At 27.0% G+C, this 22,581-nt stretch overlaps 4 protein-coding genes across 4 annotated transcripts; 3 read left to right on the top strand and 1 right to left on the bottom strand.

Moving 5' to 3' along the window:
* Positions 1-1,935: 1,935 nt before the first annotated feature.
* Positions 1,936-6,064, top strand: PCHAS_0601000 (CIR protein; the record flags this gene model as incomplete). The annotated part of the gene is made up of 3 exons (XM_016797412.1): positions 1,936-1,950; positions 2,086-5,076; positions 5,291-6,064. 3 exons carry the CDS (start codon positions 1,936-1,938, stop codon positions 6,062-6,064), a joined length of 3,780 nt encoding a protein of 1,259 aa, XP_016653370.1.
* A 763-nt stretch (positions 6,065-6,827) lies between these two features.
* Positions 6,828-9,349, bottom strand: PCHAS_0600900 (CIR protein; the record flags this gene model as incomplete). The annotated part of the gene is made up of 3 exons (XM_016797411.1): positions 6,828-7,328; positions 7,438-9,198; positions 9,335-9,349. 3 exons carry the CDS (start codon positions 9,347-9,349, stop codon positions 6,828-6,830), a joined length of 2,277 nt encoding a protein of 758 aa, XP_016653369.1.
* Positions 9,350-11,990: 2,641 nt separating this feature from the next.
* Positions 11,991-16,672, top strand: PCHAS_0600800 (CIR protein; the record flags this gene model as incomplete). The annotated part of the gene is made up of 3 exons (XM_016797410.1): positions 11,991-12,008; positions 12,144-15,950; positions 16,055-16,672. The coding sequence occupies 3 exons, from the start codon at positions 11,991-11,993 to the stop codon at positions 16,670-16,672; spliced, it is 4,443 nt and encodes a 1,480-aa protein (XP_016653368.1).
* A 2,368-nt stretch (positions 16,673-19,040) lies between these two features.
* Positions 19,041-22,208, top strand: PCHAS_0600700 (CIR protein; the record flags this gene model as incomplete). The annotated part of the gene is made up of 3 exons (XM_016797409.1): positions 19,041-19,055; positions 19,194-21,797; positions 21,900-22,208. The coding sequence occupies 3 exons, from the start codon at positions 19,041-19,043 to the stop codon at positions 22,206-22,208; spliced, it is 2,928 nt and encodes a 975-aa protein (XP_016653367.1).
* Positions 22,209-22,581: the final 373 nt, after the last annotated feature.

Below are 22,581 nucleotides of genomic sequence, written 5' to 3'. Positions count from 1 at the left end.
TTTTATTTATTAATATTATATGGAAGTAATTGGTTCTAAATATATTAATTTATTTACTATACATGCATAATATTAGGTTGATCACTATTCATTTTTAAATTTTATAGTTTTGAGGTATAAATAAATTATATTTTAAAATAATTAAAAGATAAATTGTGAGTATATTAATAAAATTTCATATCATATTTTGTTTTAATTATTATAAATAATATGATAGATAGAACTATAGTTATTATTATATGACTATACCTATACATATAGAATGTAAAGCATTTTACCAGTAACTAATATTAAAATAATGCTTTATTGTGAAAACTTCATATAATTAAAATTAACATTAATTTTCTTTGAACTAATAATATTTATATTAGGTTATTATTATATACAAACTTATAAATTTACATTTTAAATATATAATTATTACGAAATAATATATATGTTCTAAAATGCTATACATTAAAACAACGAATCAAGGAAAATTACTAATGCTTTAAAGTATTTTTCTTGAGTGCATTAATTGCTTCATTGTAGCATACACTGGTATATCAGCAAGAATAATAATAGTAACCATAATGAATTAGTATTTACTAAATTCGAAAAACGTATTATGTTTATTGATACGCTATATGGGTATAAATTCATTATCTATATTCTTAAACATGTGATAAGATTATAATCGTATGTATAAAAAATCATATGACATATTATAACATTTACTTAAGTAAATTTAATATGGTAATATTAGAATTAAAATTATCAAGCAAGATTATATCAATTTTATTAATGATTCTATAGTTTTAATTAATAATACATTTATTTTATTATAGAAATAAATATAATATTATTACAAACTATGCAATATATAATATATGTTTAAGTTATAAGTAGGAACATGTGTAAGATATGACAAAATAACGTTATATTGATTCTAAGAAGTGATAATTACCAACAAACCAAGAGAAATTGTTAAAATTTAAAAAATAATTAAGTTTAATGCGAATTTATAATTTAAATCCACATTTTCTATATGTGTGTATATTAAATGTTAATATGAATGAAAAGAATATATATTTCATATATACAGCTATTACTCTAAAATCAATTTAGGTGCATGCATTATTTGTTTTTATAATTGGTTTTATTAATTTATATTAGATGCCACATGTTTTTTTAAAATTATAAAATTCACAAATTATGCACCTCGAACTATTCATTAAAATGGATTCGGGTATAGAGAATATATGCATATAAGTAAATTTATTGTGCATCTAAATTGTGTTTCTATTTCACACTGTAAATTAAAATCTAAATATAAAAAATATATAATTTATTTAGGAGATATAATAATGACACATTTTTAAACATAATAGCAATAAACACTTTGTTTTATATTTATTATATATAATATTAAAATATGTTATATAATAATACTTACATAATGTGTTAGCGACATACAATAATGAGATACACATATATTTTAAAAATTATAATGACAATATATTTCCAATATATATATTTTGGAATTTCTTTATAAAAAAAATCGATAGACTTATTATTATAAGGAGATATATTTGATTTAAACTATTACAAGGTTATAAAATTCTATATTGGTTATACCTGTTACTATTAAAAAAAGTGATTTGGTGTGTAAATTGTATTTTACATCTAAGACAAAAAATGTTTTAAACGAATCAAAATTTAAGCTAATTAAGATACTTGTGATAAAATAAAATGTAACATTTATTTCGTAATAATGTTGCATTATTATTCTATATTTACTTAAATATTAAAAACAATAAGAAGATGCTTAATTTACGATATTAATTGTGCATGTAACTTAAGTAATTGTATAACTTATTTGGCACGTATACATGTTTTACAAAAACCATAATATGATATTAATTGATTTACAAGTTAAAGAATATCTCAATTATAATGGAAATAGAAGCGGTAAATGCACTTTTTTAAATAAAAATAATTTATTATATTCCAGGTTCTATATGAGCTACTGATTATCATCAACTTCATTATAATAACTTTTTCGTTAATAGATATTTTATTAATTTTTTAAAAATGTTTTCTTAGTGCAAATTATTTCATAAGGTTGATGAACTTTTTACTGATAAATTTGTTGATGAGGGAAAATTTAACGCTACCTCTAGTTTATTCTACGATTATTGCCCTGTAAAAGGTGGATATAAAAGTTGTGATACTGACTATGAAAGAATAAGCGCTATTGGGGGATATTTATTTATGGAGTTAGATAATAAGGATTACCAAATAAATGGAAGGAACCGTGATGATAAATATATTGAATATTTTATTATGTGGATCAGTAATAAGTTATATAAAATAGCAACAAATCATATTGTAACTTTAAATCAGTCATACAAGGAGCATTTAGGTAAATCTATAGGGAATTTTAATTTTTGGAATCTTGTAGATAAAAAAAAGGAATTGAAGGATGCTAATGTTGCAATTATGAATCTGTTTTATGTTTTATTTAAACAAATTTGTGAAACAGTTAAGACATACCAAACAAAACATACACAATCACACGAATACATAAACAAGGCCGCTCAAAGTTATATTATATATGAAGAACTTTCTAAATTTGTTAATCAGTGTGGCCCGTATCATGAATTATTGGAACATTTAAAAACAATATATGACGGTTTTACAGAAACTGTTATTAATGAAAACCGAAACGATAAACAAATGGCTAATAAGCTTATGAAATTTCCCTCGATAGATAAACTAAATTCTTCACCTGAATTCAAAAGTAGAGGATGCAAACATACGCATAAAAATTTCATAAAAAAACCTCCCAGAATTATAAGAAATGAAATAAAAAAATTAAAGGCTGCTATAAAAAAAAATCCCCATAAAGAATTTAAATTAATAGATTCGCAAGATATGGAAGATGAAGATGATGATTATAGTGGTGAGGATGATGAAGATGATGATTATAGTGGTGAGGATGATGAAGATGATGATTATAGTGGTGAGGATGATGAAGATGACGATGATGACGCTGTTGATGAGGATATTGATGATGATAGTGATGATGATGATAATGAAGAATCTGGAAATGTGAAATTACAGGATGAGCAACTTGAAAAAAAAAATGCACCAATAGGTCCACAGAGTATATCTCAAGATTCTGCAAAATATAATATACCCACCACAGTAACTCAAACACAATCGTCTGGAAGTGCATCACGTGATACAGCTACTCAATCAGGAAAAGCTTCAATACCATCAACACCTAGAAATCCACCTGGAAAACCAGAATCATCAGTACCACCAAAACAAGTAGATCTAAAGCCAGTACCTGCACAAACAGGAGCTGTAAAACCAACGCCACCACAGCCAACGTCACCACAGCCAATACCATCACAATCAACACCAACACAACGAACAAATTTAAAATCACCATCTAAACAATCAGCACCTGAAAAACCACCACTACCTGCACAAACAGAATCTGTAAAGCCAACACTACTACAACCAACAAATGTAAAATCACCGTCTGGACAATCAACACCTGCAAAACAGCCACTACCTGCACAAAAAGAAGTTGTAAAACCCGCAACACAACAGAAAGCAGAACAAATCCAACATCAGCCACAACCAAAATCTGCAAAACCAGAACCTCCACGATCAACAAAACAACCACCAAACGCTTTATCAACTACTACAACGGGAGCAAGTATAACGCCATCAGCACCTAAAAAACCAGAAAATATAAAACTAGCATTACCAGAAGCACCACCGCAGCCACAAAAAGAACCCAAAATACCACAGTCATCAAAAGCAACATCCGAAAAACCAGTATCTGCACAAACAGCAGCTGTAAAACTAGTACCAGCGCGCCAAGCACATCAAGCACCTGCATACACACCAAATATAAAATCGCCACCTGAACAATCATTGCCTTCACCACCATCAAGAAAATCACCAAAATATTTACCATCAACAGTATCTGGAACAAGTACAACCCCATCAACAGTATCGGGAACAAGTACAACACCATCAACAGTATCGGGAACAAGTACAACACCATCAACAGTATCTGGAGCAAGTACAACACCATCAGCAAGTACGACAACTATTCCATCAATAAAAAGAATATTGCCTAAACAAAATGATACTTCAAATCAAATATCTCGAGTACCAACATCAGGCGTTTCTGAAGGCTTAATAAATATTCCAATAAATGGATCAGGAGCTATAAGAGATCAATTATCAAACCAACACTCTACGACAGAAAATTCAGGGCATTTTTCAAAAAAAAATACAGGAGACCAAATGAATAGTTCATCATTAAATCATCCACCACATGACGCAAAAGAAAAAACAATAAATCAAGCATTGGAATCGAATGATCAAAGAAATAAATCAAAAAATGTACCAAATGAGCAAAGCATTAGATCTCATGAATCACCAGATGCACATAATAAAGCAAAAACCACTCAAGATAATACAAATGCTGAAGTATATAATCTAAAAAACCCAACAGTTGACACAGGCAGTCAACAGAAAAACCTACGAACTAAACGAGAAGCCCAAAATGGTGTTTTAGCAGATCAGGGTATTATATCAGGAAGTTCAGGTGTTGGATTAAATAGCTCAGGGGTGGGTACAAATATATCTAAACAATCACAAAAAGTTTCACCAGAAACTACATCAGCAATTATGCCATCTCAATCACCATCATCACAAACTTCGCAGCCAATTATGTTACCACAAACTCCACCAGTTACATCATTAGGCACACAAACACCATCTCCAAAACCACTACTACAACCAGAACAACTACCATCAATAACTTTATCATCTTCATCATCTGAAACAACTAAAGCATCACCAATAACTATAAATGTATCAACAGATAAAAAGGCTGAAACGGCTGTGTCATCAATAGAAAGTCCATTGCCTGGACAAAATTATGATTCAAAAGGTTTATCTCGACGAAAGAGATCAACTTCTCCTGTAAGTTTAATGACTAATTCAACATCTGAACCAGGAGTTACATCAGATGCATCATCAAGCACAACTGTAACTGACGTTAAAGTGAAAGAAAAAACATCAATATGGTGTATAGGATCAAATAAAAAATCTAACATAATAGGTATTGGTATTATAGGCATTTCAATATTCGTTTTTTTAGCATTTATGTTTAAGGTAAATAATATGCAACTATTAAATGTATCATTTTATAATTTTTTCGCTAATGCATAATTATGAACATAAGAAATATATTATATTTTTTATGCTTTTATTTTAGTATTTACCATTTGGATCGAGAAAAAAATCGAAGAAAAAAAAAATCACGAAAAAAGTTATAAATTTGGTTGATGGAAGGAAAATGGAAAAAACATTTATAAAATCAATTGATAGGGAAAAAAAATCGAATATAATTATAAATTCAGGCGATAATAAAAAAATAGCGAAGATAATTATAAATTCCGATGATACAAACAAACCAATAAAAATGTCGATAGATCCATGGGATGAAAAACGAAAGACACATATAACTATAAATTCAGATGATAATATCAAGCCAATAAAAGAGGCGATAAATCCATGGGATGAAAAACAAAAGACAGATATAACTATAAATTCAGATGATAATATCAAGCCAATAAAAGAGGCGATAAATCCATGGGATGAAAAACGAATGACACATATGACTATAAATTCAGATGATAATATCAAGCCAATAAAAAAGGCGATAAATCCATGGGATGAAAAACAAAAGACAGATATAACTATAAATTCAGATGATAATATCAAGCCAATAAAAGAGGCGATAAATCCATGGGATGAAAAACAAAAGACAGATATAACTATAAATTCAGAACATACAAAAAAATATACAAAATCCGTTATAAATTCAGGCGATAGAAAAAAAACAAAAATAATTGTAAATTCAGTTAATGAGAAAATATCATTATTAAATATATACAAATTTATGAAAGCCGATCCTATGCCATTTATTAATTTGTTTTTTTTGGTGATTTTTTTTGTCTATAAAAGAAAAAGAAACACTATAGAATGATAAATTTAATTAACTTTAATTTTAGTGTTAAAAATATATGAATTCGTATTTAAAAGACAATATAAAATATGAAATGGGTTGCATAACATTTTTCCATATATTATAATACTTCTATCTAATTCGTTCATATATATTAAATGTAGAAATATTATAACCTCACATTTTATATTTTAATGCTAATTTTGGGCTAGCTATACATAAGAACCCTTATTATATACTATATAAGACTTGTTAGCCCATAGCTATATTGAATTATGAATAACACAATATGTTTCTTTATTTGATAAAAATAGCATTTAGTAAAGTTCGTATGTATATCGATTTAAATTATATATTTTTATATAGGTTTGAAAAAATATAAAAGACAGAATATAATATATTCAATATAATTAAATCTTAAACAAACCATGATATATAAATATATTTTAAAATAATATTTAATGCATGCTTCCCTTTATATATATTAACTATTTAATTCATAATAAGATTATGCCTCATTTTAAGTTATAGAAACTATCTAAATCGATATATTATCACTTATTTACGTATATATATAATTTGAAATTTTAATAATAACATTGTTTGTTGATAGTAATAAATTATAAAAACATGTAACGCGTGTTTATCACTTTTATATGAATGTTTATATCATAATAGTATTTAACTATTATATATAGAAAAAAATATATTATCAAATTATAAAAAATTAATATATATTTTGACCATATAAAATATGAGTTAATATTTATTATTGGATTTATTACTATAAAAAATTGTATTTTCTTTTATAAACAAAAAAAATCAACAAAAAAAATAAATTAATAAATGGAGCAGGATTTGCAAATATATGTTTGTATCCTTTTAATGATGTTGTTTTGGGAGAAGACGATTTTACACTTTGTATCGTTACATCTTTTTCATCGTATGAATTTATAATCAATATCGTTGTTTTTTCTTCACAATCTGAATCTATTGTTGTTTTTACGTTTGTTTCTTCACTGTTTGGACTTATAGTTGCATTTTCAGTATTTTTTTCATCAATTGAACTTATAACTGTCTTTAAAGTCCTTTTCACATTAATTAGGCTTATAATTGTATTTGAAATATTTTTTCCATCAATTGGATTTATAACTGTCTTCAATGTCCTTTTCCCATCAATTGGATTTATAATTTTCTTTATCTTTCTTTTTCCATTATGTGAATTTATAATTTTTTTTACCATTTTTTTCTTCTTCGAGGTTTTTCCCCATCCATAATATAAATACTAATGTAAAAATAGTAAAAAATATAATTAATTCTTTTTATATATCACAAATTATGTAACATTTATGTATATTTTAAATATTTTATTTAGTAATTGTCTTACTATTTACCTTATACATAATTACTAAAGCAATAGGTATTGAAACAGCCATGAGCGCCATAATAGATACTTTATATCCTTCAAAATTAAATGACAGCAATTTGTTTATATTTCCATTTAATCCCATTATATAATTCCCTGTTTCAGCCACTAGCATTGGTGGCATATCATTCAAACATCCTGCAGCTCCTTCATTGGTTTGTGTTGTTGGTTGTTCTACTTTTTCGTTTTGTGATTTTTCAGATCCATTTTGGTGGTCATTTACTATTTGAATTTGCCCAATTGAAGAACATACTTTTTGTATAATTTGTTGATATTTGGGAATTTTATCAATAATATCATCAACCTTAGATATTACCATATCGTGTATATGACCTTCAATCTTATTAACGGTATCATTAAATAGTGAACTACATGCTTGAAAAAAATCGACAGAACAATCTATAACTTTCTTAATATTTAATTCTTTATTGGAGTCTGAAGATTTTTGTATATCTTGTGATTGTTCTGATGAGGAATTTGGTGTTTTTTTTTCAGGATTTCCTTCTTGATTCGGTGGTTTATCTTGTGGTACATTCCGTTTAATTCTTTTTGCTGGCTCACTTCTAGTATCTTCTAATTTATCACTTGATTCTACTGGGGTGTTTTCAACAGTTTTCTCGGACAATTGAGATAATGATTCATTATGGTTCGATGTTTGGTGATTTTGTTGTAATGATAGACCCCTTCTTGATCTCGTTTTTGCGATTTCTTGGTTATTTACATGATTTACTGATACATTTTCCATATCTTTTGGTGCTCCTGTCACATTTGATGAAACATGGTTATTATTTGGTGACGCTTCTTGAAGTTTTTGTGATGATTTGGGGATTGTTTGAGCTTGTGTATCACTTTTTTGTGAACTATAAGATGCTTTAGATTCTAGTGGTTGGTTTTCCTTTTTAGTAGATTGCTGAGCGTCTTTTTTAGATCCTTTATGTTTTCCTTCACCATTTGATGAATATTTTGATCGCCTCAGTTGCTTTTTGGGTTTATGTTTTTGGAAAATTTGCTGAAAAAATTCGTGCAATTGTTTACACCCATTACTTTCAAATAGTAATTCTGGCTGGTCATCATTATTATTTATTGGCGAACACGCTAAAGAATATATATTATCGTGTTCATTTTTTGGAATTTTATTAATAACTAAGCCTTTATATTCATCATATGTTTTTTTAAAATTAATCAATAATTGAACATATGGATCACAATTAGAAACCTGTGTATTAATTAAATCAAATATTTGATAATAATCATAATCAATATCCTTAAATTTTTTTAGTTCGAAGTTGGATATTTCATTTTTCATAAGTGCACTACATATATTCATAAATAGCTGATAAAATAAAGACATAATAGAAAGATTACTATCCTTAAAATCTTTTTTATTATCCAATTTTTCCCAACAATTAAAATTTTCTCCTTGTTTAACTATAACCTTCTCATAATAATCATTTAAACTAAAGGAACGGTCAGGACTTATCTTGAGAAATTTGTCAGCTAGCCACATAAAAATGAATTCGTAATTCTGATTAGCATTATCTTCACTCCCCTTGGGGTTGTTATTCAATTTTGGCAATTCTGCAAGTAAATAACCGCATAAGGCGCCAAGTCTATCATAATTAGTATTACATCCTCCTTTAGGACAAAAATTTTTATATGGGTCATTAAATAGTGTTTCATCGACACTTCCCTTGGTAAAAAGCTTATCAACATCAACAAATAATTTGCACTAATAAAATTTTAAAAATTTAACAAAAATATGTATTAAAGAAATTATTATTAAAATGAAAATAATGATAATTTATAGGCATTATAACATTCAGAAATATAAAGGGAAACATTTTTATTAAAAAAATTATATTTACCACATTTTTGTCCATTATAAGAGTATATTGTTTTAATCGGCAGACTAAGGAACATCATATTAGTTTATATATATAATACACCATAATATGTGATATGCTTGTCTTCTCTATATAATTATTATATACAATTAAACTTATATTATATTTTTAAAATATAAACTAATATAGAATAATAATGCAATAATATTACTAAATTAAAATGTGTTTAAAGTATTTTGAGTTATATATATAAATATATATGCAAAATGCCATAATTGTTAATAATAAACGAAATAATAATATTATATTATCAATTTAAATAAGTATATATCTTATATTTATATTTTTTCACACATATATGAAGTTTATTGTATTTTTTAATAAAGATACTCTAATTATTAGATGCTGTAAATATACAGAGAACTAATAAATATAATATTAGTAGGATTATTAAAAGGCATTTTATCCCATCATTTACATGTCATTAATATATATATTTTAGTTACTATTCAATATTACATATTGAAACCTTTAACACAATTTTTAATAGATATAAAAGAAATTATTTATTTAAATTAGAATACATATAAAATACGTTGGATTATTCCATTTTCTAGATAGGTCATATATAATAGATAAACCGTTTTATTTATCTACAATATTAAAAAAACAATTTTAAAGTGTGCAATAACTTTATTTACATCCAAACATTTCTCTACACATAAATATTATTTATTAATATTTTATAGATATAATTAGTTCTAAATATATTAATTTATTTACTATGCATCTATAATATTAGGTTGATCACTATTTATTTTTAAATTTTATAGTTTTGAGGTATAAATAAATTATATTTTAAAATAGTTAAAAGAAAAAATATAAGTATATTAATAAAATTTCATATCATATTTTGTTCTAATAATTTTTATAATAATTAAAAAAATTAGGTATATAGGATTAGGGTTATTATCATATGCCTATACCTATATATATATATATATAAGTAAAATATTCTACTAATAACTAATATTAAAATATTGCTTTATTGTGAAAACATCATATAATTAAAATTAACATTAATTTTCTTTGAACTAATAATATTTATATTAGGTTATTATTATATACAAACTTATAAATTTACATTTTAAATATATAATTATTACGAAATAATATATATGTTCTAAAATGCTATACATTAAAACAACGAATCAAGGAAAATTACTAATTGTTTTAAAGTATTCCTCTTGAGGGCATTAATTATCTCATTGTAGAATGCAATGGTATATCAGCAAGAATAATAATAGTAACTATAATGCATTGGTATGTTGCTAAATATGAAAAATATATTATGTTTATTTGATACGATATATAGATATAAATCCATTATTTATATTCTTAAACATGTGAAAAATTATAATTGTATGTATAAAAGGTCATATGGATTATTATAACATTTACTTAAGTAAATTTAATATGGTATTATTAGAATTAACATTATCAAGCAAGATTATACCAATTTTATTAATGATTCTATAGTTTTAATTAATAATACATTTATTTTATTATAGAAATAAATATAATATTATTACAAACTGTGCAATATATAGCATATGTTTAGGTTATAAGTAGGAATATGCGCAAGATATGATAAAATAACGTTATATTGATTCTAAGAAGTAATCGTTACCAATAAACCAAGAGCAATTGTTAAAATTAAAAAAATAATTAAGTTTAAGGCGAATTTATAATTTAAATCCATATTTTCTTTATATTTGTATAATAAATGTTAATATGAATGAAAAGGATAATATATATTTCATATATACAACCATTACTATAAAAACAATTTATACACATGTATTATTTATTTTTATAATTGGTTTTATTAATTTATATTAAATGTCATATATTGTTTTAAGATTATAAAATACACAAATTATGCACCTCGAGTTATTCATTAAAATGAGTTCGGGTGTAGAGAATATATCCATATAAGTAAAGTTATTGCACATCTAAATTGTGTTTCTAATTTAAATTGTTAATTAAAATCTAAATATAAAAAATATATAATTTATTTAGAAGATATAATAATATGTTTTTAAACATAGTAACAATAAACATTTTGTTTTATATTTATTATATATAATATTAAAATATATTATCTAATAATAAATTACATAATGTGTTAGCGACATACAATAATAGGATACACATATATTTTAAAAATTATAGTGACAATATATTTCCAATATATATTTTTTGGAATTTCTTTATTAAAAAATAGATAGACTTATAATTATAAGGAGATGTATTTGATTAAAACTATTACAAGGTTATAAAAAATTATATAACTGGTTTATATCTGTTACTAATAAAAATAATGATTGTGTGTAAATTGTATTTTACATCTAAGACAAAAATTGTTATAAACAAATAAAAATTTAAGATAATTATATACTTGTGATAAAATAAAATGTAATATTAATTTGGTAATAATGTTGCATTATTATTCTATATTTATTTAAATAACAAAAATAATAAGAACATTATTAATTTACGACGCTAAATATGCATATAAATTAAGTAATTGTATAACATATTTGACATGTGCATATATTTTACATAAAATATAATATGATGTTAATTGATATACAAATTAAAACATAACTCCATTATGAGCTACAACCAAGCGGTAACTACACTTTTTTAAATAAAAATACTTTATTATATTCCAGGTTCTATATGAGCTATTAACTATCATTAATTTCATTTTAATAACCTTTTCGTTAATAAATATTTTATTAATTTTTTAAAAATGTTTTCTTAGTGTAATCTATTTCATGGACTTGATGAACTTTTTGAAGAAGGATTTGGTGATGTGAAAGAACTTGACAGTTTATCTATTCTGTTTAATGATTATTGCCCTGAAAGGGGTGAATCTAAAAGATGTGATACCGATTATGAAAGAATAAGCGCTGTTGCAGGATATTTATTTATGAATTTTATAGCAGACAATAATATAGATATAAATAATGATAATAACTATTATATTCAATATTTTGTTATGTGGATCAGTAATAAATTACATGAAATAGCAACAAATAATTATAAATATCTAAATCAGCCATATGAAAATAATTTAGATAAATCTATAGGGAATTTTGATTTTTTGAATAGTAGAGATGATACAAAGGAATTGAAGGATGCTAATATTACGATTATGAATATTTTATATCTTTTATTTAAGGAAATTTGTAAAACAGTTTGGATGGATCAAGGAAAAAACACAAAAATATATGAGCATACAACCCAAATCACTCAATGCTTTCTTATATATACAGAACTTTCTAAATTTGTTAATCCTTGTAGTCCATATCTTGAATTATTGGATCATTTAAAAACATTATATGATGACTATAGAGAAGATGCTATTCAAAATAAAATTCACGGTAGATATACACCTGAACTTCTTAGAAGATTCCCAGAGATAGATAATACAACCAAGAAATTTAATCTCAAAAGTCCAGAATGCAAGAAAGTGCATGAACAGTTAATAAAAAATGCTCAAAAGCTTATTAAAGAAGAAAAAGAAAAAGAAGAAGGAAAAGGAAAAACACCAAAAAAAGAAAAAAGAAATGGTTATGAAGAAGAAGAGGAAGACGAAGAGGACGACGAAGAGCAGGATGATGACGCATTAAGTAGTCTTTTGAAATTATTAACCTCTGGTGATGATAATAATAAAGAGCCTGGAAATGTGAAATCACAAGATAGGAAACTTGAAAAAAGAGATGAATCAAAAGATTCACGAAGTGAACTACAAATCCCTGAAAAATCTAACAAATCCGCCACAGTAACTCAAGGAAAATCTTCCAAGAATATAACACATAATACAAATGCTCAACCAGGAAAAAAATCAACACCCGCAACACCTGGAAAACCACCACCTGGAAAACCACCACCTGGGAAGCCAGCAACTACAAAACCAGAAGCTACAAAACCTGCAGCACCACCGAAATCACAACTAAAGCCAGAAACACGGCAGAAAACACAGCAACAGCCAACAACTGGACGATCACCATCTACAACATCATCTACAATTACAACATCGCCAACAGATACACAAACATCATCAAGCACAACAGCATCATCAGGTACAAAATCAGAATCTTTAAAACTATCACGATCAGCAGAATCATCAAATCCACAAAAAGAAACAAAAACACCAACTACACAACCAGAAGCACAACAGAAAATAGCTGCAAATGTGGCATCTCCACAAACACCACCTGTAAAACCAGCACCTGCACAACCAGCACCTGCACAACCAGTACCTGCACAAACAGCAGCTGCAAAACCAGCTCTCGCAAAACCAGCATCTACACAAACAGCAACTGCAAAGCCGGTGCCTCCACAAACAGCAGCTGCAAAGCCGGTGCCTCCACAAACAGCAGCTGCAAAACCGGTACCTCCACAAACAGCAGCTGCAAAACCAGCAGCTGCAAAACCACAACCACAACAAGGATCTACAAATTTAAAATCTACAGAGTTAGCAGGGTCATTGAAAGCACAACAGACACAACAGTCATCAGGAACTTTATCTTCTACAGAATATGAAGCAAGTAAAACACCAAAAACAAATACAACAACGCAGCAACATGCAAAACCAGAACCTAAAATATCAGTATCTGAAAAACCAGCACGATCATCACCACATCCAGAAAAAGAAACAAAAACAACACAAAAAGCACCACCTGCAAAACCTGCACCTGCACAGCCAACAGATTCAAAACCAGTACCTGTACAAACAGCAAATGTAAAACCAGCGCCTGCAAAATCACAAAAAGATGTACCATCGGCAGTATCTGGATCAAGTAAAACAATATCAGAAGGTATAAAAGTATCATTGAATACACCAACATCAACAACTACAAATCAAACACCTGTACAACCGAAATCAAAAATTTTATCATCGGCAGCATCTACAACAGCATCGACACATACAACATCGCATATAGTCAAAACACCATCGATATCTACAACGTTTTTGACACGTACAAAATCACCATCTGAGCAATCAGAATTTACAGAATCATCATTATTAGAAACTTTAAAACAAGCAGAACCATCACCACAGCAAGTGCAATCATCAAAAAAAACATCAAAAGATTTATCACCGACGTCAGCTGGAACAAATGCAATATCATTAGCAGGTAAAAAAGAATCGCCAAGTATAAAAACATCGACTACAACATCATCAATAACTGAAACTGTATCAACAGGTGCAACAACTGTGGCAGCTATGTCATCGATAAAAAGCACATTGCCTATACAAGATGATGATTCAAAACAAAAATATCGAGGAAAGAGATCAACAGATTCTAGAGATTTAACAATTATTCTATCAACTGGATCAAGAGATACAGGAGGTCAATTATCAAGGCAAGATATTACACAAGAAAATTCAGGGAGTAGTTCATCATTAAGTCATCAATCACAAGGGACAAATGGAAAAATAAAAAATCAAACATCGAAATCGAAAGATCAAGAAATTCAATCAAAAAATGAATCTGATAAATCATCAGGCCCACAGAATGGAGTAGGAAGTACCCAAGGTAATGCAGAAACTGTAAGTAAAACAAATTCCTCAAGCGATATACCCAATCAACTTCAAAGTCCAATTCCTAAGCACGGGGATATTGGTGGTGGGCTAGGAAGTTTAGGGGGAAAATCAACAAATAATACACTAAAGAAAACAGACAATGTGGATAAATCTCTACCAGGATCCAAAGCATCAAGTCAAACAATGGAGTCGAGAGGCCAAGGGAATGAGGCAATCACTGCGCCAGGCATCCAAAACAGTGGGAATGGTGTACCAAATGATATATATAATGGAGCAGGGGGTATTAAATATAATGCAGGGACTGAAAAAAGTGGGTGGGGAATTTCAAATGGTGTCACAGTAAATAATGAGGCAAACGAAAATAAGAAACTCGTTCAACATCAAGGTGCAGTTAATAAGCATGGAAGCTCAAGCAGTGGATCAGTAGATACAAATGGTGGAACAGGAGGTAGCCGTACCAATAAAGGAAGTTCAGGTATTGGATCCAATAGTTCAGGAAGTGGGATAGATACATCATCATCACCATTATCACAACCACAATCACAATCACCATCATCACTTCCATCACCAGTTACATCATCAAGCACACCATCGATAACTTTATCATTTTCAGCACCTGAAACAAATACATCATCGTCAATAACTACAACTGTGCCAACAGCTGAAAATTCTGAATCAGATATGTCATCAATAGAAACCACATTACCTGAACGAAATGATGCTTCACAAAAATTATCTCGAGGAAAGAGATCAGCTGCTCCTGTAAGTTTAACGACTACTCCAACAGCTGAACCAGGAGTTACATCAGATACATCACCATCAAGCACACAATTAATAACTTCACAAACAAATCCTACACCAACACAAGATGCATTACAAAGGACAAATATAACTGACATTAAAGTGGACGAAAAAACATCAATATGGTGTATATCATCAAATAAAAAATGCAACATAATAGGTATTGGTATTATAGGCATTTCAATATTCGTTTTTTTAGCATTTATGTTTAAGGTAAATAATATGCAACTATTAAATATATCATTTAAAAAAATTTTCCCCAATGCATAATTACGACTATAAGAAATATATTACATTTTTCCCCGTTTTTATTTTAGTATTTACCATTTGGATCGAGAAAAAAATCGAAGAAAAAAAAAATCACGAAAAAAGTTATAAATTTGGTTGATGGAAGGAAAATGGAAAAAACATTTATAAAATCAATTGATAGGGAAAAAAAATCGAATATAATTATAAATTCAGGCGATAATAAAAAAATAGCGAAGATAATTATGAATTCCGATGATACAAACAAACCAATAAAAATGGCGATAAATTCATGGGATGAAAAACAAAAGACATATATAACTATAAATTCAGATGATAATATCAAGCCAATAAAAAAGGCGATAAATCCATGGGATGAAAAACGAATGACACATATAACTATAAATTCAGATGATAATATCAAGCCAATAAAAAAGGCGATAAATCCATGGGATGAAAAACGAATGACACATATAACTATAAATTCAGAACATACGAAAAAACATACAAAATCCGTTATAAATTCAAGCGATAGAAAAAAGACGAAAATAATTGCAAATTCAGTTAATGAGAAAATATCATTATTAAATATATACAAATTTATGAAGGCCGATCCTATGCCATTTATTAATTTGTTTTTTTTGTTAATTTTTTTTGTCTACAAAAGAAAAAGAAGCACTATAGAATGATAAATATGTAAGGGGCCTTATAACATATTTTCCATAAGTTATAATACTTCCATCTAATTCATTCATATATATTAAATGCGGAATATTATAACTTCACATTTTATATTGTATTGCTAATTTTTGGATATCTATATATAAGACATTCTAGCCCATAGCTATATTGAATTATGAATAACGCAATATGTTTCTTTACTTTATGAAACATTTTATTTAGTAAAATATATTATTTTTGTCACTATTATTTTGATTTAAATTATGACGTTCCAACCAAACTATATAGTAATCTTATATATGATGCTATAACATATAATTAGATTCATTTGGAATAATTTTCTACAATATAATATACCTTCAGGTCGATATGTGTTTTTAAGATTAATTAAACATATTACAATATATAATAAATAGTCATAAAATATAGATGCATGGAATATCGATCGATATTCGACAATGCAACGATATCTATAAAAGATGTTTTATGCATCTAACATTTTTAATAATGCAATACAAATTACACTATATATATAATATTTTTTAATTTTAATTGTAGTTACTATTCTCTTTTTGTATTAAAGTTAGTTAGTATTAATAGAAGTTTATTAATACGCTTAATTTACTTGTTACAAGACATAATAATAGATTGATCACTATTCATTTCAAAAGCGTATAGTTTGCAGTATAAATGTACTATATTTTAAAATAGTTAAAAGATAAAATATGAGTATATTAATAAAATTTACATCATATTTTGTTTTAATCATCATAAATAATATAATAAATAGAATATAGTTATTATATGCCTATGCATATAATATAATAAAATACTATATTAATAACTAATATTGAAATGTTGTTTTATTATGAAAGCTTCATATAATTGAATATTAAATAAATTTGATCGAGATGGCAAATAATAATTAATTTTATTTAACTAATAATATTTATATTAGGTTATTATACATATACAAACTTATAAATTTATACTTTAAATATATTGTTATTATGAAATCAAATATATGTTCTAAAATATTATAATTTAAAACAATGAAACAAGGAAATTTGTTAATTGATTTAAAGTATTTATATTGAGTACATTAATTGTAACGTTGTAGCATACAGTAGTATAACACTACCAATCCACATATATTAATTTTATTAATAGTTATATTAATAATTCTATAATTTTACTTAAAATGTACATTTTCCTATTACTAATAAATATAATTTTGTTAGAAAATATTCAATTTATAATATTTTCTTAGATTATGATCAGAAATTTACAAAGAAAGGGTAAGTTATGCTATATTGTTTTCCAAATGAATTTATTATTAAACCAATATATGAATAAACTATAGAATTAAGAAAGTAACTGGTTTAAAGCAAAATGTATGAAAAAAATTTTCATTTACTTGGTTTTATATATTATAATAGGTTTTCTTATTTGTTAATGGTTAACAAGAATGGAAAGTATAATATATACAAAATATTATTCTAAATTTAATTTATACACAGTGTTTTATTTAAGTTTATAGTTACCCCTATCAATCTAATTATGGATTATTTATTTTTTAAAATTCATCAAAGATGCATAAAATATCACTCGATACTATTCATTAAATACATTTGTGTAAAAGAAATATTAGGATAAAAACAAAGTTATTGCACATTATAAAAAATTCTTTTAATTAATATGGATAAATTAAAAAGATGTGCAAATAGTGCATAATATATTTAGAAAAATAAATAATGCTAAGTCAGCATTTAAACATTATAATTTAAATAAAAACATGCTCTATATTTACTAGAACTATTACTAAAAGGTGTAATATCCCTTATAAAACAATAACAAATAACAATAAATTAAATTGAATAATGAGGTATAGATGCATTTTTATTAATTATAGTAATAAATTATTTTTTATATATTTACAGTTATATAAGCTTTGAATCGCTTTATTAAAGCTCATATATAATACATATTTATTCTCATGTGTAACCCTACAAATAAAAAGATATATATTATTATATAAAAATGAATTTCATTTATTTTTATTCCAAGATTACATAGATTTGTGTAATGTTGTTATATCAAGTTTTAATAGAATAGTAATATGTATATAATCAAAGGTTTTCAAAAAATCAAAAATTTGAAGGTTTATCTAAATTATCATAAAAATAATATAAGTTATTCCCAATACACCACTGCATTATATACTAATTTAAAATTAATAATAATATGATTAACTACAGACAATTTTATATAGAAAGACACGTAATTGTATAACTTATTTGGGTATAGTATATAAATTGTATATAAAAATGATATGATATCATTTAATCTACAGATTAAAAACAAAATTTAATTACAATGTCTAAGGAAGTGGTAAATACATTATTTTTAAATATAAATATTTTCTTTCGGCTACATACATTATATTTTCTATATATTATTATTAAGCCTTATTTTAATAAAATTTTCATTAATACATATTTTTGTTAAATTTTATAAAAATTTTCTTAGTGTAAAATATTTAAAGATGCTGATAATTTTTTTAAGGGTGGAAATCCTGATTTGGATAAAATAAATAAAGAAATTGGGGAAAACATCCGTGATTGTCTTTATGGTAATAAATCAGACACATATACATGTAAAACTGATTTTGATGGAATTAACGCTTTGTACTGCCATGTAGTTACTGAATTGCACAAAATTCCCATAGAAACACAGGAGCATGAAAATAATGATTACCAATATATTGAATATGCTATAATATGGATAGGCTATAAATTATTTCAGACAGGAAGTTATAATTCACCAAATTTAATTGATTTTTATAATAATCATTTAACGAAATCGATTTTACCTTCTGGTTTAAACTACATATTAGAGAAAAAAAAGCATTTACTGTATGCTAATTTGGAGCTTATTAATGAATTGTATATATTATTTAATGATATGTGTAATATAATTACGGATCCCAATATATACACAGAAAGCGATAAAATTAAATCGAATGTCAGCAAGTTTCAAGATACATTTACAAGTATTTATAATGAAACTAAAGAATGTTATCCATATTTTAAATTATTAAAGAACTTTAAAAAAATATATGATGATTATAGAAATAATATTATTTATACTATTGTCAGTAACAAATTTATGGGGGCATTAACAATTATGCTGACTTATTTAAATCTTCCTTTCACAGAGCTCAAAATACCAGATTGGAACGATGAATTTATGGAGGAATCTCTTGAAATAGATGATTTTATGACTTCAGGATGTGCTAAATTACATTCTAAATATATAGAACATCAGCAACAAAATATATCACAAGATCTCCCAAAAGAGCAATTCCCTTCAGGAAGTAATAAATCAGGAAATGAAGGAAATCAACAACCTTCAGAATTCTCAAACCCTGCCACACAAAAACAGAATGAACGGCCAGAATCAGAACAACAATCACCAAAACAAGAACCGCCCCCCAAAACAGCACTACCACCAGCGGCACCACAGACACCATCCACAGAATCATCAAAAAATTTACCATTGACAGGACCTGGATCAAGTACAACACCATCAACACCTAAAAAAACGCAACCACTTACAAAAATAGAACCTGCACAATCAACATCTACAAAACTAGGAAATGCACAACAAACACCTATAAAAGCGTCTGGAAGCATACCTATAAAAATGCCTGCACAACAAGCACCTACAAAGCCAGAATCTACAAAACCAACACCTGCCCAACCAGTAATACTACAGAAAACACCTGAACAAAAACGACTGAAACCATCGGCACCACCAGCACTACCAAAACCACAGCGACAACTACCATCACAACCTCCCCAAAAAAAGGATACTTCATTGCAAAAACCTCAAACAGGAGGATTAAGTCATCAAAATGGGTCAGGCGGTTCTAAAAGTGAACAAAAGGGTTCAGGAAGTGAAAAAGGAAATGCGGATGGTGGCAAAGGAACTCCAAGTATCGATACAGGAGGTTCACGTGGTGAGTCAGGAAAATCAGGGGGAAAACCAAAAGATAATACACCAAAGAAAACAGACCATGTGAATAATTCCCCACCAGGATCCAAAGCACCCATTCAAGAAAAAAGGTCGGGAAATCAAAGGAATGGGTTGACCACTGCACAAAGCGTGAAAAATAATGGGAATGATGCACCATCAGGTACAAAAAATGGAACAAGAGACACTAACAATAATGCAGGCACTGGAAAAAGTAAGGAGGGAAAATTGAATGGTATCCCAGTAAATCATGAGGCAGACAACAATAAGAAAATCGACCAGCATCAAGGTACAGATAATAAACAAGGAAGTTCAAGAGATAGATCAGGATCTTCAGGTATTGGATCCAATATTTCAGGAAGTGGGATAGATACATCGCCATCACCACAAGATTTGCAACCAATTCCATCATTACTCCCATTACCAATTACACCATCATTACCATTATCACAATCGCCATCATCGCAAACTCCACCAGTTACGTCATCAGGCACGCAAGCAGCATCTCCAAAACCAGTACCACAACCACAACTACAACCACAACGGCAACCATCAATAAATTTACCATCTTCAGCAGGTGGAAAGGCTGAGACAGCTATGTCATCAATAGAAAGCACATTGTCTGGACAAAATGATGCTTCAAAAAAATTATCTCGAGCAAGGAGATCACTCAATCCTGGAAGTTCAATAAGTACTTCAACAAATGGGTTAGGATCTACATCAGATACATCACCATCAATAGCATTATCACCTTCAGTACCTAGAACAATTTCAATAGAACCAATAACTGCAAATGCATCAGAAGGTGAAAAGGGTAAGTCAGATATCTCGTCAATAGAAAACACATTGAATAGTCAAGATGCTATTACAAAACGATCATCTCGAAGAAAGAGATCAGCTACTACTGAAAGTTCAATAAGCATTTCATCCAGTGGGCAAGGAGTTACATCAGATGCATCATCAAGCACAACTGTAGCTGACGTTAAAATTAACGAAAAATCATCAATATGGTGTATAGGATCAAATAAAAAATTCAACATAATAGGTATTGGTATTATAGGCATTTCAATATTCGTTTTTTTAGCATTTATGTTTAAGGTAAATAATATGCAATATTAAGTATATCATTTTTAAATTTGTTCTCCAATGCATAATTACGAATATAAGAAATATATTATATTTTTTATGCTTTTATTTTAGTATTTACCATTTGGATCGAGAAAAAAATCGAAGAAAAAAAAAATCACGAAAAAAGTTATAAATTTGGTTGATGGAAGGAAAATGGAAAAAACATTTATAAAATCAATTGATAGGGGAAAAAAATCGAAGATAATTGCAAATTCAGGCGATAATAAAAAAATAGCGAAAATAATTATAAACTCAGATGATAATATCAATCCAATAAAAAAGGTGATAAATCCATGGAATGAAAAACGAAAGACACATGCAACTATAAATTCAGAATATAAGAAAAAGTATATAAAATCAGTTATAAATTCAGGCCCATAAAAAAGACAAAAATAACTTTAAATTCAGTTAATGAGAAAATACCATTATTAAATATATACAAACTTATTCAAGCTGATCCTATGCCATTTATTAATTTATTTTTTTTGTTAATTTTATTTGTCTATAAAAGAAAAAGAAAGGTTATAGAATGATAAATATGTAAGGGGCCTTATAACATATTTTCCATAAGTTATAATACTTCCATCTAATTCATTCATATATATTAAATGCGGAAATATTATAATTTCACATTTTATATTTTATTGCTAATTTTTGATTAATTATATGTAAGAGCCCTTATTATTTATTATATAAACTTACTAACCCAGAGTTATATTGAATCATTAATAACGCAATATATTTCTTTACTTTA

The sequence above is a fragment of the Plasmodium chabaudi genome (assembly GCF_900002335.3).
Source record: "Plasmodium chabaudi chabaudi strain AS genome assembly, chromosome: 6".
NCBI classification, from domain to species: Eukaryota; Apicomplexa; class Aconoidasida; order Haemosporida; family Plasmodiidae; genus Plasmodium; species Plasmodium chabaudi.
Note: the sequence above shows the minus strand (reverse complement) of the source record. Positions and strands in the feature narration are given on the sequence as shown.